Source organism: Dendrobates tinctorius, unplaced genomic scaffold (genome assembly GCF_039654945.1).
Source record: "Dendrobates tinctorius isolate UK_male_01 unplaced genomic scaffold, ASM3965494v1 ptg000049l, whole genome shotgun sequence".
NCBI lineage: Eukaryota > Metazoa > Chordata > Amphibia > Anura > Dendrobatidae > Dendrobates > Dendrobates tinctorius.
The window spans coordinates 28422405-28436206 of record NW_027361717.1 but is presented as its reverse complement, the minus strand read 5'-3'; the positions used below and the strand labels follow the sequence as shown (position 1 = coordinate 28436206).

The 13802-nt window shown below is 37.5% G+C and overlaps 1 protein-coding gene across 3 annotated transcripts in view; it reads left to right on the top strand.

Annotated features, from left to right (window-relative positions):
* The window catches only part of LOC141091181 (uncharacterized), a 34699-nt gene extending 33945 nt beyond the window's left edge, over positions 1 to 754 (top strand). For all 3 annotated transcript variants that reach the window (XM_073576602.1, XM_073576603.1, XM_073576604.1), the window contains one exon: positions 65 to 754. Coding sequence is in view for 1 of the 3 variants with exons in the window: in XM_073576603.1 (XP_073432704.1) it covers positions 65 to 73 (9 nt within the window). In the remaining 2 variants the exon portion in view is untranslated. The remainder of the gene's footprint in view (positions 1 to 64) is intronic.
* Positions 755 to 13802: the final 13048 nt, after the last annotated feature.

Here is a 13802-nt window from a genome sequence, read left to right as displayed (position 1 = left end):
AACTGGTAAACATCCGGCAATAATAATTTATCTTGTTTCCTATCACATTTTATCATTTCAACAGAAAAACTGAGGGAAGTAAATGTCATGAACATCATTACCCAGAGTGAAAACTAAATTACAGGTATGGAAATTATTGTGACGCAACTATCAACATGAGACAAGCAACACGACCAGCACCAGAAGTATGAATCCCGGTTACACCGACACCCAGCCCTGTAACACTGGAGTAACTGGGGTCCCTTCCAGAAGAATTTGTGAGACCAAGGCTGGACATGTGGCTGAAAATACATCCACCGTGGTAGCCAATGACCAACTGGTTTTGAGAGAAAGTCATGTAACCATTGGCCATCGTGGGTGGTCGAAGGTTTTAGCCACACAATGTGGTCATACCCAAGCACCCCTTTATTCATAATTTACTAGTTTTACTTTGCTATAAGAAGTTATATGTAACGATAGAGTCAGAACCTAACTGGTCTACTTCACCATCATGACTCACTTAAGTCCGGTGGCCCAAATAGACTGCATGAAGTGATGATGAAGTTGTTCCACCCATTCTTTTTAGTTATGCAGCTCATTCCTACTGTCTGGTGGGAAGCTTGATGTCAGCTGAAGTGGAGCCCACTGGGAATCTTTCATCAGAACATGTCCAATTCTTTAAACTAAGTTAAATGACAAGTATATATTTTAAGTATTGGTTGTTCTGTTTTTTATGTGTCATTTCATATATTAAAGAATATCTTGAAATATTGCAGTTTTCACTCTGACCACTGACCTCTCAAGATAGACCTCACACTTCCTATTCTGTGAAGATCTCAGTAGTCGGGTCATTATTATATGAGGAAGACAACAATAATGTGTAACATCGATATATTGTTAACACATAATCCATCTCTATATATAAAAATGAATGTGTGTGTTTGTATCACCAACCAATCAGGAAGCATCTTTCATTTCACCAGAGCTGTTCAAAAGAAGCTGAGCTGTGATTGGTTGCTGTGAGCAATAGTTTCCCTTGCAAACAATTATTAAGTAGCTCTCATTTCACCAGAGCTGGTTAAAAGAAGCTGAGCTACTTTTTTCCCACTTGACAACACCTCAGCAGACACTGACATGGTGGGAGAAATCCCCAGAAACATAAGCTCCCAGCCATTGTCTGCCCCCTGAAAGAAGCAGAGAGCACATGACAGAAATGAATCCCCCCCTCCCTGGCCATGTCCCCATCACACATCCTCCATCCCATAGGCACATATTCCCTCTTAAAGGGATCATTGGTATGGAAGTCAGAGCAAATCCATCCAGCGCTTTGGTTATGACCCCAGGCCTCTCTTAAAGGGATCCCCGGTATGGAAGTTAGGACCGTTCCACTCAGCTCTGTGGTTCTGACCCCAGGGTCTCTTAAAGGGATCATTGGTATGGAAGATAGGGAAAATCCACTCTGTGCTTTGGTACTGACCCCAGGCCCTTCATAAAGGGATCCCCGGTATGGAAGTCAGGGCAATTGCCTTTAAATGCTCTGGTACTGACCCCAGGCTCTATTAAAGGGATCTCCTTTATGGAAGTTAGGGCAAATCCACTCAGGGCTCTGGTTCTGATCCCAGGCTCTCTTAAAGGGATCCCCGGTATAGAAGTTAGGGCAAATCCACCCAGCACTCTGGTTCTGACCCAAGTCCCCTCTTAAAGGGATCCTCGGTATGGAAGTGAGGGAAAATCCACTCTGCGCTTTGGTACTGACCCCAGGCCGCTCTTAAAGGGATCTCCAGTATGGAAGTTAGGGTAAATCCCTCAGCGCTCTGATTTCTTACCACAGGATTCTATTAAAGGGATCATTGGTATGGAAGTCAGGGCAAATCCACTAAGCGCTCTGGTTCTGATGCCAGGCCTCTCTTAAAGGGATCCCCAGTATGGAAGTTAGGACCGTTCCACTCAGCGCTTTGGTTCTGACTCCAGACTGAAGCGATGATGTGGGATATTAGTGGTAGTTGCCCGGTGGTTCTGGCTGATGGGATGATGTGGGATATTAGGGGTAGTAGTCCTGTGGCTCTGGCTGACGGGATGATGTGGGATATCATAGTGAATGTGGCTATGCGGAGTGGGCGGGGCTATACACTCAGCTTTATATATATATATATATATATATATAATCATTATAATTTGTTATAACTAACCATAGTTAGTTACTATGCCCAGGCAACACCGGGCTCTTCAGCTAGTAACTAATATAACAGTATCACTATGGCACATGGAGGCAAAACAGGCAAATACACAGGACCGGGACACAAAATGTTTTAGGTACAGTGGTATTCACCACCCTTGGCATGTTTTGTGCTTTGCTACCTCGCAACTTGGAATTTCACAATTTTTTTGAGGGTTGCATCACTTCATATAAAGAACATGCATACAGCTGTGATCATTTGGTTTTAATTTTATTAGGAAGCAAACAACAAACAAGACAAAATAACTGTAACCTTCAGTATGCATTACTATTCATAAGTCAGTACTTTGTAGAGCCTCATTTTGTGGCAATTACAGCTGCAAGTCGCTTTGGATAAGTCTCTATGAGCTTTCCACATCTTGACATTGGGATTTTAGCCTATTCCCCAAGGCAAAATTGCTTCAGCTCCTTGAAGTATGGTTTCCTCAGGTGAACAGCAATCTTCAAGTCTGACCACAGATTATCAATTGGTCTGGGCTTTGACTAGGCCACTCCAAAACATTTCCTCATTTCCCCTTAAACCACTCAATTGTTGATTTAGCAGTTGATTTAGCAGTAAGCTTTGAGTCATTCTCTTATTGGAAGGAGAACTTCCATCCTAGTCTCAAATTACTGACTGGCTGAAACGGGTTTTGCTAATGAATATCCTCCGTCGAAACGCGTTGTGGTTTAAACCCATCTCTTGTCTGAGTCTCTTTCCTGCGCTCCTAAGACCATTTTCCATTTTCTCATCTTTAATTTTAGACCTTTTAGAGATCATTTCATCTTTCAGTAATTTTCACCAGGGGTGCCCAAACTTTTGCATGCCACTGTACTGACAGTCCATGTGACACTTAGATTGCACACCGGCAGACTTCTTTTCACTAAGCATGGGACTTATGAAGGTAATTAGTTGCATCAGAAATTTTTAGTGGCTTCATAGCAAAAGGGATGAATACAATATGTATTTCCCAATTTTCTGTGATTTGATCCCATAAATTTAATTTATGCCTAAATTTTTCACACTTAACTGCAGCAACTTAGACTAGTGCTGATGCATCACACACAAATTGGATTACAAAAATATTTAAACATAGAACGTAATGTAACAAAATAGGTAAAAAGCCAAGGGGGTGAATACTTAAGTCTCTATGCATATATAACGATGTGTGCTGTGCTGGATACATGGTTGACAGATACTAACAACTACTGATGGATCCTATTAACTTAATTTTTTTCCAAATAAGTTATCTTCTTTCCTTAAAGGGGCTGTCCACTACAACAACCCCTTCTTTATCTAAATGTTTGGCCCCGATAAAATAAAAAACCTACACTCAGCTCCCGTGCTGGCGCCGTTGCAGCGGAGTCAGCCCTCGTGGTCCCGGGGCTCTCATGCGTCCAATCATTGTCCTGTCACTGTCTCCGCCTTCGGACAAATCTAACATGAAGAGGAAGTCCGGGCTACTGCTGCTCTCACTTCCGCTTCATGCGCAATTCGATAGGAGGCGGGGACAGTGACGCCAGCGCTGATTGGACACCGGAGTCACGTGTCACAACAGCACGGGAGCCCCGGGGAGAGCGACACCGCTGGGATGGTGCCAGCACAGGAGGCAAACATGTTGATTGAGAAGGGGCTCAATGAAGAAACCATTTTCAACTATCCCATTGACTTCTCTTATAGAGTACACAAAGACTTCGGAATGGAAGCTGCCAGAAGAACTGTCCGCTTGCTTTCTTTCTACTGCTTGGCATCTCTGGACACCTGAAGTGGTTAAAAGACACTCGAAAAAGTCATTTTTCTGTAGAAAAGCATGTGTTCATTCTTTGGAGTATTTACTTGGAGCTTTTTCAGGCAGTTTTCAAAGAGGAATCCCCCTGAAAAAGATGTGTGCATAGCCTAAGGACATATGTAAGCCTAAGGCATATGTGCACATAGCCTAAGGAATCCAGAAAGATTTCCCCTGCGAATGGTGCTCTGGACTATCAGGCCCCAGTCAGTATTTGATCAGTATTGTACCTCAGTATCTGTAAGCCAAAACCAGGAGAGGGACGATCAGAGGAAAAGTATAATAGAAACACGTCACCACTTCTGGATTTATCACCCACTCCTGGTTTTGGCTTACACATACTGAGGTAAAATACTGACCAAATACTGAACGTGTGCACGTGGTCTAATACTGATGAGAAAACAATTCCCCCCAGATAAGTTATATAGTGTGTCCTAATCATGTAATCAAACCTTGAAGATAGAAAATGGCCACACAGTCCCAGTAATGCAACACACACAAAAAATGACGAATATTTGATAGAGATGAAATTGTATTGCCGGCGGATGTCACAGTGTGGACATATATTAATATATTGCATTACAAGAGGGGATGTACTAAAAAGAATGAAGAAAAGGAATAAAGAAAAAGAATGAACATAACTTATAGGTCCAAAGACATGGAGAGGTATTACAGATTTCTTATGCATCGTGGATATGAAATTAACATTAATTATATGTAGAGTAGATAATAGAGGAATGAGCACATATCCCATATATACAGGTGTATATTATATTCCCTGAGCTTTATAGGTGGGGAATGAGCATGAAATATATGTAGATAATAGAGGAATGAGCACATATCCCATATATACAGGTGTATATTATATTCCCTGAGCTTTATAGGTGGGGAATGAACATGAAATATATGTAGATAATAGAGGAATGAACACATATCCCATATATACAGGTGTATATTATATTCCCTGAGCTTTATAGGTGGGGAATGAGCATGGAATATATGTAGATAATAGAGGAATGAGCACATATCCCATATATACAGGTGTATATTATATTCCCTGAGCTTTATAGGTGGGGAATGAACATGAAATATATGTAGATAATAGAGGAATGAGCACATATCCCATATATACAGGTGTATATTATATTCCCTGAGCTTTATAGGTGGGGAATGAAAATGGAATATATGTAGATAACAGAGGAATGAGCACATATCCCATATATACAGGTGTATATTATATTCCCTGAGCTTTATAGCTGGGGAATGAGCATGGAATATATGTAGATAATAGAGGAATGAGCACATATGCCATATATACAGGTGTATATTATATTCCCTGAGCTTTATAGGTGGGGAATGAGCATGGAATATATGTAGATAATAGAGGAATGAGCACATATGCCATATATACAGGTGTATATTATATTCCCTGAGCTTTATAGGTGGGGAATGAACATGGAATATATGTAGATAACAGAGGAATGAGCACATATCCCATATATACAGGTGTATATTATATTCCCTGAGCTTTATAGCTGGGGAATGAGCATGGAATATATGTAGATAATAGAGGAATGAGCACATATGCCATATATACAGGTGTATATTATATTCCCTGAGCTTTATAGGTGGGGAATGAGCATGGAATATATGTAGATAATAGAGGAATGAGCACATATCCCATATATACAGGTGTATATTATATTCCCTGAGCTTTATAGCTGGGGAATGAGCATGGAATATATGGAGATAATAGAGGAATGAGCACATATCCCATATATACAGGTGTATATTATATTCCCTGAGCTTTATAGGTGGGGAATGAGCATGGAATATATGTAGATAATAGAGGAATGAGCACATATGCCATATATACAGGTGTATATTATATTCCCTGAGCTTTATAGGTGGGGAATGAGCATGGAATATATGTAGATAATAGAGGAATGAGCACATATCCCATATATACAGGTGTATATTATATTCCCTGAGCTTTATAGGTGGGGAATGAGCATGGAATATATGTAGATAATAGAGGAATGAGCACATATGCCATATATACAGGTGTATATTATATTCCCTGAGCTTTATAGGTGGGGAATGAGCATGGAATATATGTAGATAATAGAGGAATGAGCACATATCCCATATATACAGGTGTATATTATATTCCCTGAGCTTTATAGCTGGGGAATGAGCATGGAATATATGGAGATAATAGAGGAATGAGCACATATCCCATATATACAGGTGTATATTATATTCCCTGAGCTTTATAGGTGGGGAATGAGCATGGAATATATGTAGATAATAGAGGAATGAGCACATATGCCATATATACAGGTGTATATTATATTCCCTGAGCTTTATAGGTGGGGAATGAGCATGGAATATATGTAGATAATAGAGGAATGAGCACATATCCCATATATACAGGTGTATATTATATTCCCTGAGCTTTATAGGTGGGGAATGAGCATGGAATATATGTAGATAATAGAGGAATGAGCACATATCCCATATATACAGGTGTATATTATATTCCCTGAGCTTTATAGGTGGGGAATGAGCATGGAATATATGTAGATAATAGAGGAATGAGCACATATGCCATATATACAGGTGTATATTATATTCCCTGAGCTTTATAGGTGGGGAATGAGCATGGAATATATGTAGATAATAGAGGAATGAGCACATATGCCATATATACAGGTGTATATTATATTCCCTGAGCTTTATAGGTGGGGAATGAACATGGAATATATGTAGATAACAGAGGAATGAGCACATATCCCATATATACAGGTGTATATTATATTCCCTGAGCTTTATAGCTGGGGAATGAGCATGGAATATATGGAGATAATAGAGGAATGAGCACATATCCCATATATACAGGTGTATATTATATTCCCTGAGCTTTATAGGTGGGGAATGAGCATGGAATATATGTAGATAATAGAGGAATGAGCACATATGCCATATATACAGGTGTATATTATATTCCCTGAGCTTTATAGGTGGGGAATGAGCATGGAATATATGTAGATAATAGAGGAATGAGCACATATCCCATATATACAGGTGTATATTATATTCCCTGAGCTTTATAGGTGGGGAATGAGCATGGAATATATGTAGATAATAGAGGAATGAGCACATATGCCATATATACAGGTGTATATTATATTCCCTGAGCTTTATAGGTGGGGAATGAGCATGGAATATATGTAGATAATAGAGGAATGAGCACATATCCCATATATACAGGTGTATATTATATTCCCTGAGCTTTATAGCTGGGGAATGAGCATGGAATATATGGAGATAATAGAGGAATGAGCACATATCCCATATATACAGGTGTATATTATATTCCCTGAGCTTTATAGGTGGGGAATGAGCATGGAATATATGTAGATAATAGAGGAATGAGCACATATGCCATATATACAGGTGTATATTATATTCCCTGAGCTTTATAGGTGGGGAATGAGCATGGAATATATGTAGATAATAGAGGAATGAGCACATATGCCATATATACAGGTGTATATTATATTCCCTGAGCTTTATAGGTGGGGAATGAGCATGGAATATATGTAGATAATAGAGGAATGAGCACATATGCCATATATACAGGTGTATATTATATTCCCTGAGCTTTATAGGTGGGGAATGAGCATGGAATATATGGAGATAATAGAGGAATGAGCACATATCCCATATATACAGGTGTATATTATATTCCCTGAGCTTTATAGGTGGGGAATGAGCATGGAATATATGGAGATAATAGAGGAATGAGCACATATCCCATATATACAGGTGTATATTATATTCCCTGAGCTTTATAGCTGGGGAATGAGCATGGAATATATGTAGATAATAGAGTAATGAGCACATATGCCATATATACAGGTGTATATTATATTCCCTGAGCTTTATAGGTGGGGAATGAGCATGGAATATATGTAGATAATAGAGGAATGAGCACATATGCCATATATACAGGTGTATATTATATTCCCTGAGCTTTATAGGTGGGGAATGAGCATGGAATATATGTAGATAATAGAGGAATGAGCACATATGCCATATATACAGGTGTATATTATATTCCCTGAGCTTTATAGGTGGGGAATGAGCATGGAATATATGTAGATAACAGAGGAATGAGCACATATCCCATATATACAGGTGTATATTATATTCCCTGAGCTTTATAGGTGGGGAATGAGCATGGAATATATGTAGATAATAGAGGAATGAGCACATATGCCATATATACAGGTGTATATTATATTCCCTGAGCTTTATAGGTGGGGAATGAGCATGGAATATATGTAGATAATAGAGGAATGAGCACATATCCCATATATACAGGTGTATATTATATTCCCTGAGCTTTATAGCTGGGGAATGAGCATGGAATATATGGAGATAATAGAGGAATGAGCACATATCCCATATATACAGGTGTATATTATATTCCCTGAGCTTTATAGGTGGGGAATGAGCATGGAATATATGTAGATAATAGAGGAATGAGCACATATGCCATATATACAGGTGTATATTATATTCCCTGAGCTTTATAGGTGGGGAATGAGCATGGAATATATGTAGATAGAGGAATGAGCACATATGCCATATATACAGGTGTATATTATATTCCCTGAGCTTTATAGGTGGGGAATGAGCATGGAATATATGTAGATAATAGAGGAATGAGCACATATGCCATATATACAGGTGTATATTATATTCCCTGAGCTTTATAGGTGGGGAATGAGCATGGAATATATGGAGATAATAGAGGAATGAGCACATATCCCATATATACAGGTGTATATTATATTCCCTGAGCTTTATAGCTGGGGAATGAGCATGGAATATATGGAGATAATAGAGGAATGAGCACATATCCCATATATACAGGTGTATATTATATTCCCTGAGCTTTATAGGTGGGGAATGAGCATGGAATATATGTAGATAATAGAGGAATGAGCACATATGCCATATATACAGGTGTATATTATATTCCCTGAGCTTTATAGGTGGGGAATGAGCATGGAATATATGTAGATAATAGAGGAATGAGCACATATCCCATATATACAGGTGTATATTATATTCCCTGAGCTTTATAGGTGGGGAATGAGCATGGAATATATGTAGATAATAGAGGAATGAGCACATATCCCATATATACAGGTGTATATTATATTCCCTGAGCTTTATAGGTGGGGAATGAGCATGGAATATATGTAGATAATAGAGGAATGAGCACATATCCCATATATACAGGTGTATATTATATTCCCTGAGCTTTATAGCTGGGGAAAGAGCATGGAATATATGTAGATAATAGAGGAATGAGCACATATCCCATATATACAGGTGTATATTATATTCCCTGAGCTTTATAGGTGGGGAATGAACATGGAATATATGTAGATAATAGAGGAATGAGCACATATCCCATATATACAGGTGTATATTATATTCCCTGAGCTTTATAGGTGGGGAATGAGCATGGAATATATGTAGATAATAGAGGAATGAGCACATATCCCATATATACAGGTGTATATTATATTCCCTGAGCTTTATAGGTGGGGAATGAACATGGAATATATGTAGATAATAGAGGAATGAGCACATATCCCATATATACAGCTGTATATAATATTCCCTGAGCTTTATAGGTGGGGAATGAGCATGGAATATATGTAGATAATAGAGGAATGAGCACATATCCCATATATACAGGTGTATATTATATTCCCTGAGCTTTATAGGTGGGGAATGAGCATGGAATATATGTAGATAATAGAGGAATGAGCACATATCCCATATATACAGCTGTATATAATATTCCCTGAGCTTTATAGGTGGGGAATGAGCATGGAATATATGTAGATAATAGAGGAATGAGCACATATCCCATATATACAGCTGTATATAATATTCCCTGAGCTTTATAGGTGGGGAATGAGCATGGAATATATGTAGATAATAGACGAATGAGCACATATCCCATATATACAGATGTATATTATATTCCCTGAGCTTTATAGGTGGGGAATGAACATGGAATATATGTAGATAATAGAGGAATGAGCACATATCCCATATATACAGCTGTATATAATATTCCCTGAGCTTTATAGGTGGGGAATGAGCATGGAATATATGTAGATAATAGACGAATGAGCACATATCCCATATATACAGATGTATATTATATTCCCTGAGCTTTATAGGTGGGGAATGAACATGGAATATATGTAGATAATAGAGGAATGAGCACATATCCCATATATACAGCTGTATATAATATTCCCTGAGCTTTATAGGTGGGGAATGAGCATGGAATATATGTAGATAATAGACGAATGAGCACATATCCCATATACAGGTGTATATTATATTCCCTGAGCTTTATAGGTGGGGAATGAGCATGGAATATATGTAGATAATAGAGGAATGAGCACATATCCCATATATACAGGTGTATATTATATTCCCTGAGCTTTATAGGTGGGGAATGAGCATGGAATATAAGTAGATAATAGAGGAATGAGCACATATCCTATATATACAGGTGTATATTATATTCCCTGAGCTTTATAGGTGGGGAATGAGCATAGAATATATGTAGATAATAGAGGAATGAGCACATATCCCATATATACAGGTGTATATTATATTCCCTGAGCTTTATAGGTGGGGAATGAGCATGTAATATATGTAGATAATAGAGGAATGAGCACATATCCCATATATACAGGTGTATATTATATTCCCTGAGCTTTATAGGTGGGGAATGAACATGGAATATATGTAGATAATAGAGGAATGAGCACATATCCCATATATACAGGTGTATATTATATTCCCTGAGCTTTATAGGTGGGGAATGAGCATGGAATATATGTAGATAATAGAGGAATGAGCACATATCCCATATATACAGGTGTATATTATATTCCCTGAGCTTTATAGGTGAAGAATGAACATGTAATTTATGTAGATAATAGAGGAATGAGCACATATCCCATATATACAGGTGTATATTATATTCCCTGAGCTTTATAGGTGGGGAATGAGCATGTAATATATGTAGATAATAGAGGAATGAGCACATATCCCATATATACAGGTGTATATTATATTCCCTGAGCTTTATAGGTGGAGAATGAACATGTAATTTATGTAGATAATAGAGGAATGAGCACATATCCCATATATACAGGTGTATATTATACTCCCTGAGCTTTATAGGTGGGGAATGAACATGGAATATATGTAGATAACAGAGGAATGAGCACATATCCCATATATACAGGTGTATATTATATTCCCTGAGCTTTATAGGTGGGGAATGAGCATGGAATATATGTAGATAATAGAGGAATGAGCACATATCCCATATATACAGCTGTATATTATATTCCCTGAGCTTTATAGGTGGGGAATGAGCATGGAATATATGTAGATAATAGAGGAATGAGCACATATCCCATATATACAGGTGTATATTATATTCCCTGAGCTTTATAGGTGGAGAATGAACATGTAATTTATGTAGATAATAGAGGAATGAGCACATATCCCATATATACAGGTGTATATTATATTCCCTGAGCTTTATAGGTGGGGAATGAGCATGGAATATATGTAGATAACAGAGGAATGAGCACATATCCCATATATACAGGTGTATATTATATTCCCTGAGCTTTATAGGTGGGGAATGAGCATGGAATATATGTAGATAATAGAGGAATGAGCACATATCCCATATATACAGGTGTATATTATATTCCCTGAGCTTTATAGGTGGAGAATGAACATGTAATTTATGTAGATAATAGAGGAATGAGCACATATCCCATATATACAGGTGTATATTATATTCCCTGAGCTTTATAGGTGGGGAATGAACATGGAATATATGTAGATAATAGAGGAATGAGCACATATCCCATATATACAGGTGTATATTATATTCCCTGAGCTTTATAGGTGGGGAATGAGCATGTAATATATGTAGATAATAGAGGAATGAGCACATATCCCATATATACAGGTGTATATTATATTCCCTGAGCTTTATAGGTGGAGAATGAACATGTAATTTATGTAGATAATAGAGGAATGAGCACATATCCCATATATACAGGTGTATATTATATTCCCTGAGCTTTATAGGTGGGGAATGAACATGGAATATATGTAGATAATAGAGGAATGAACACATATCCCATATATACAGGTGTATATTATATTCCCTGAGCTTTATAGGTGGGGAATGAACATGGAATATATGTAGATAACAGAGGAATGAGCACATATCCCATATATACAGGTGTATACTATATTCCCTGAGCTTTATATGTGGGGAATGAGCATGGAATATATGTAGATAACAGAGGAATGAGCACATATCCCATATATACAGGTGTATATTATATTCCCTGAGCTTTATAGGTGGGGAATGAGCATGGAATATATGTAGATAATAGAGAAATAAGCACATATCCCATATATACAGGTGTATATTATATTTCCTGAGCTTTATAGGTGGGGAATGAACATGGAATATATGTAGATAACAGAGGAATGAGCACATATCCCATATATACAGGTGTATATTATATTCCCTGAGCTTTATAGGTGGGGAATGAGCATGGAATATATGTAGATAATAGAGGAATGAGCACATATCCCATATATACAGATGTATATTATATTCCCTGAGCTTTATAGGTGGGGAATGAACATGTAATTTATGTAGATAATAGAGGAATGAGCACATATCCCATATATACAGGTGTATATTATATTCCCTGAGCTTTATAGGTGGAGAATGAACATGTAATTTATGTAGATAATAGAGGAATGAGCACATATCCCATATATACAGGTGTATATTATATTCCCTGAGCTTTATAGGTGGGGAATGAGCATGGAATATATGTAGATAATAGAGAAATAAGCACATATCCCATATATACAGGTGTATATTATATTTCCTGAGCTTTATAGGTGGGGAATGAACATGGAATATATGTAGATAATAGAGGAATGAGCACATATCCCATATATTCAGGTGTATATTATATTCCCTGAGCTTTATAGGTGGGGAATGAGCATGGAATATATGTAGATAACAGAGGAATGAGCACATATCCCATATATACAGGTGTATATTATATTCCCTGAGCTTTATAGGTGGGGAATGAGCATGGAATATATGTAGATAATAGAGGAATGAGCACATATCCCATATATACAGGTGTATATTATATTCCCTGAGCTTTATAGGTGGAGAATGAACATGTAATTTATGTAGATAATAGAGGAATGAGCACATATCCCATATATACAGGTGTATATTATATTCCCTGAGCTTTATAGGTGGGGAATGAGCATGGAATATATGTAGATAACAGAGGAATGAGCACATATCCCATATATACAGGTGTATATTATATTCCCTGAGCTTTATAGGTGGGGAATGAGCATGGAATATATGTAGATAATAGAGGAATGAGCACATATCCCATATATACAGGTGTATATTATATTCCCTGAGCTTTATAGGTGGGGAATGAGCATGGAATATATGTAGATAATAGAGGAATGAGCACATATCCCATATATACAGGTGTATATTATATTCCCTGAGCTTTATAGGTGGGGAATGAACATGGAATATATGTAGATAATAGAGGAATGAGCACATATCCCATATATACAGGTGTATATTATATTCCCTGAGCTTTATAGGTGGGGAATGAACA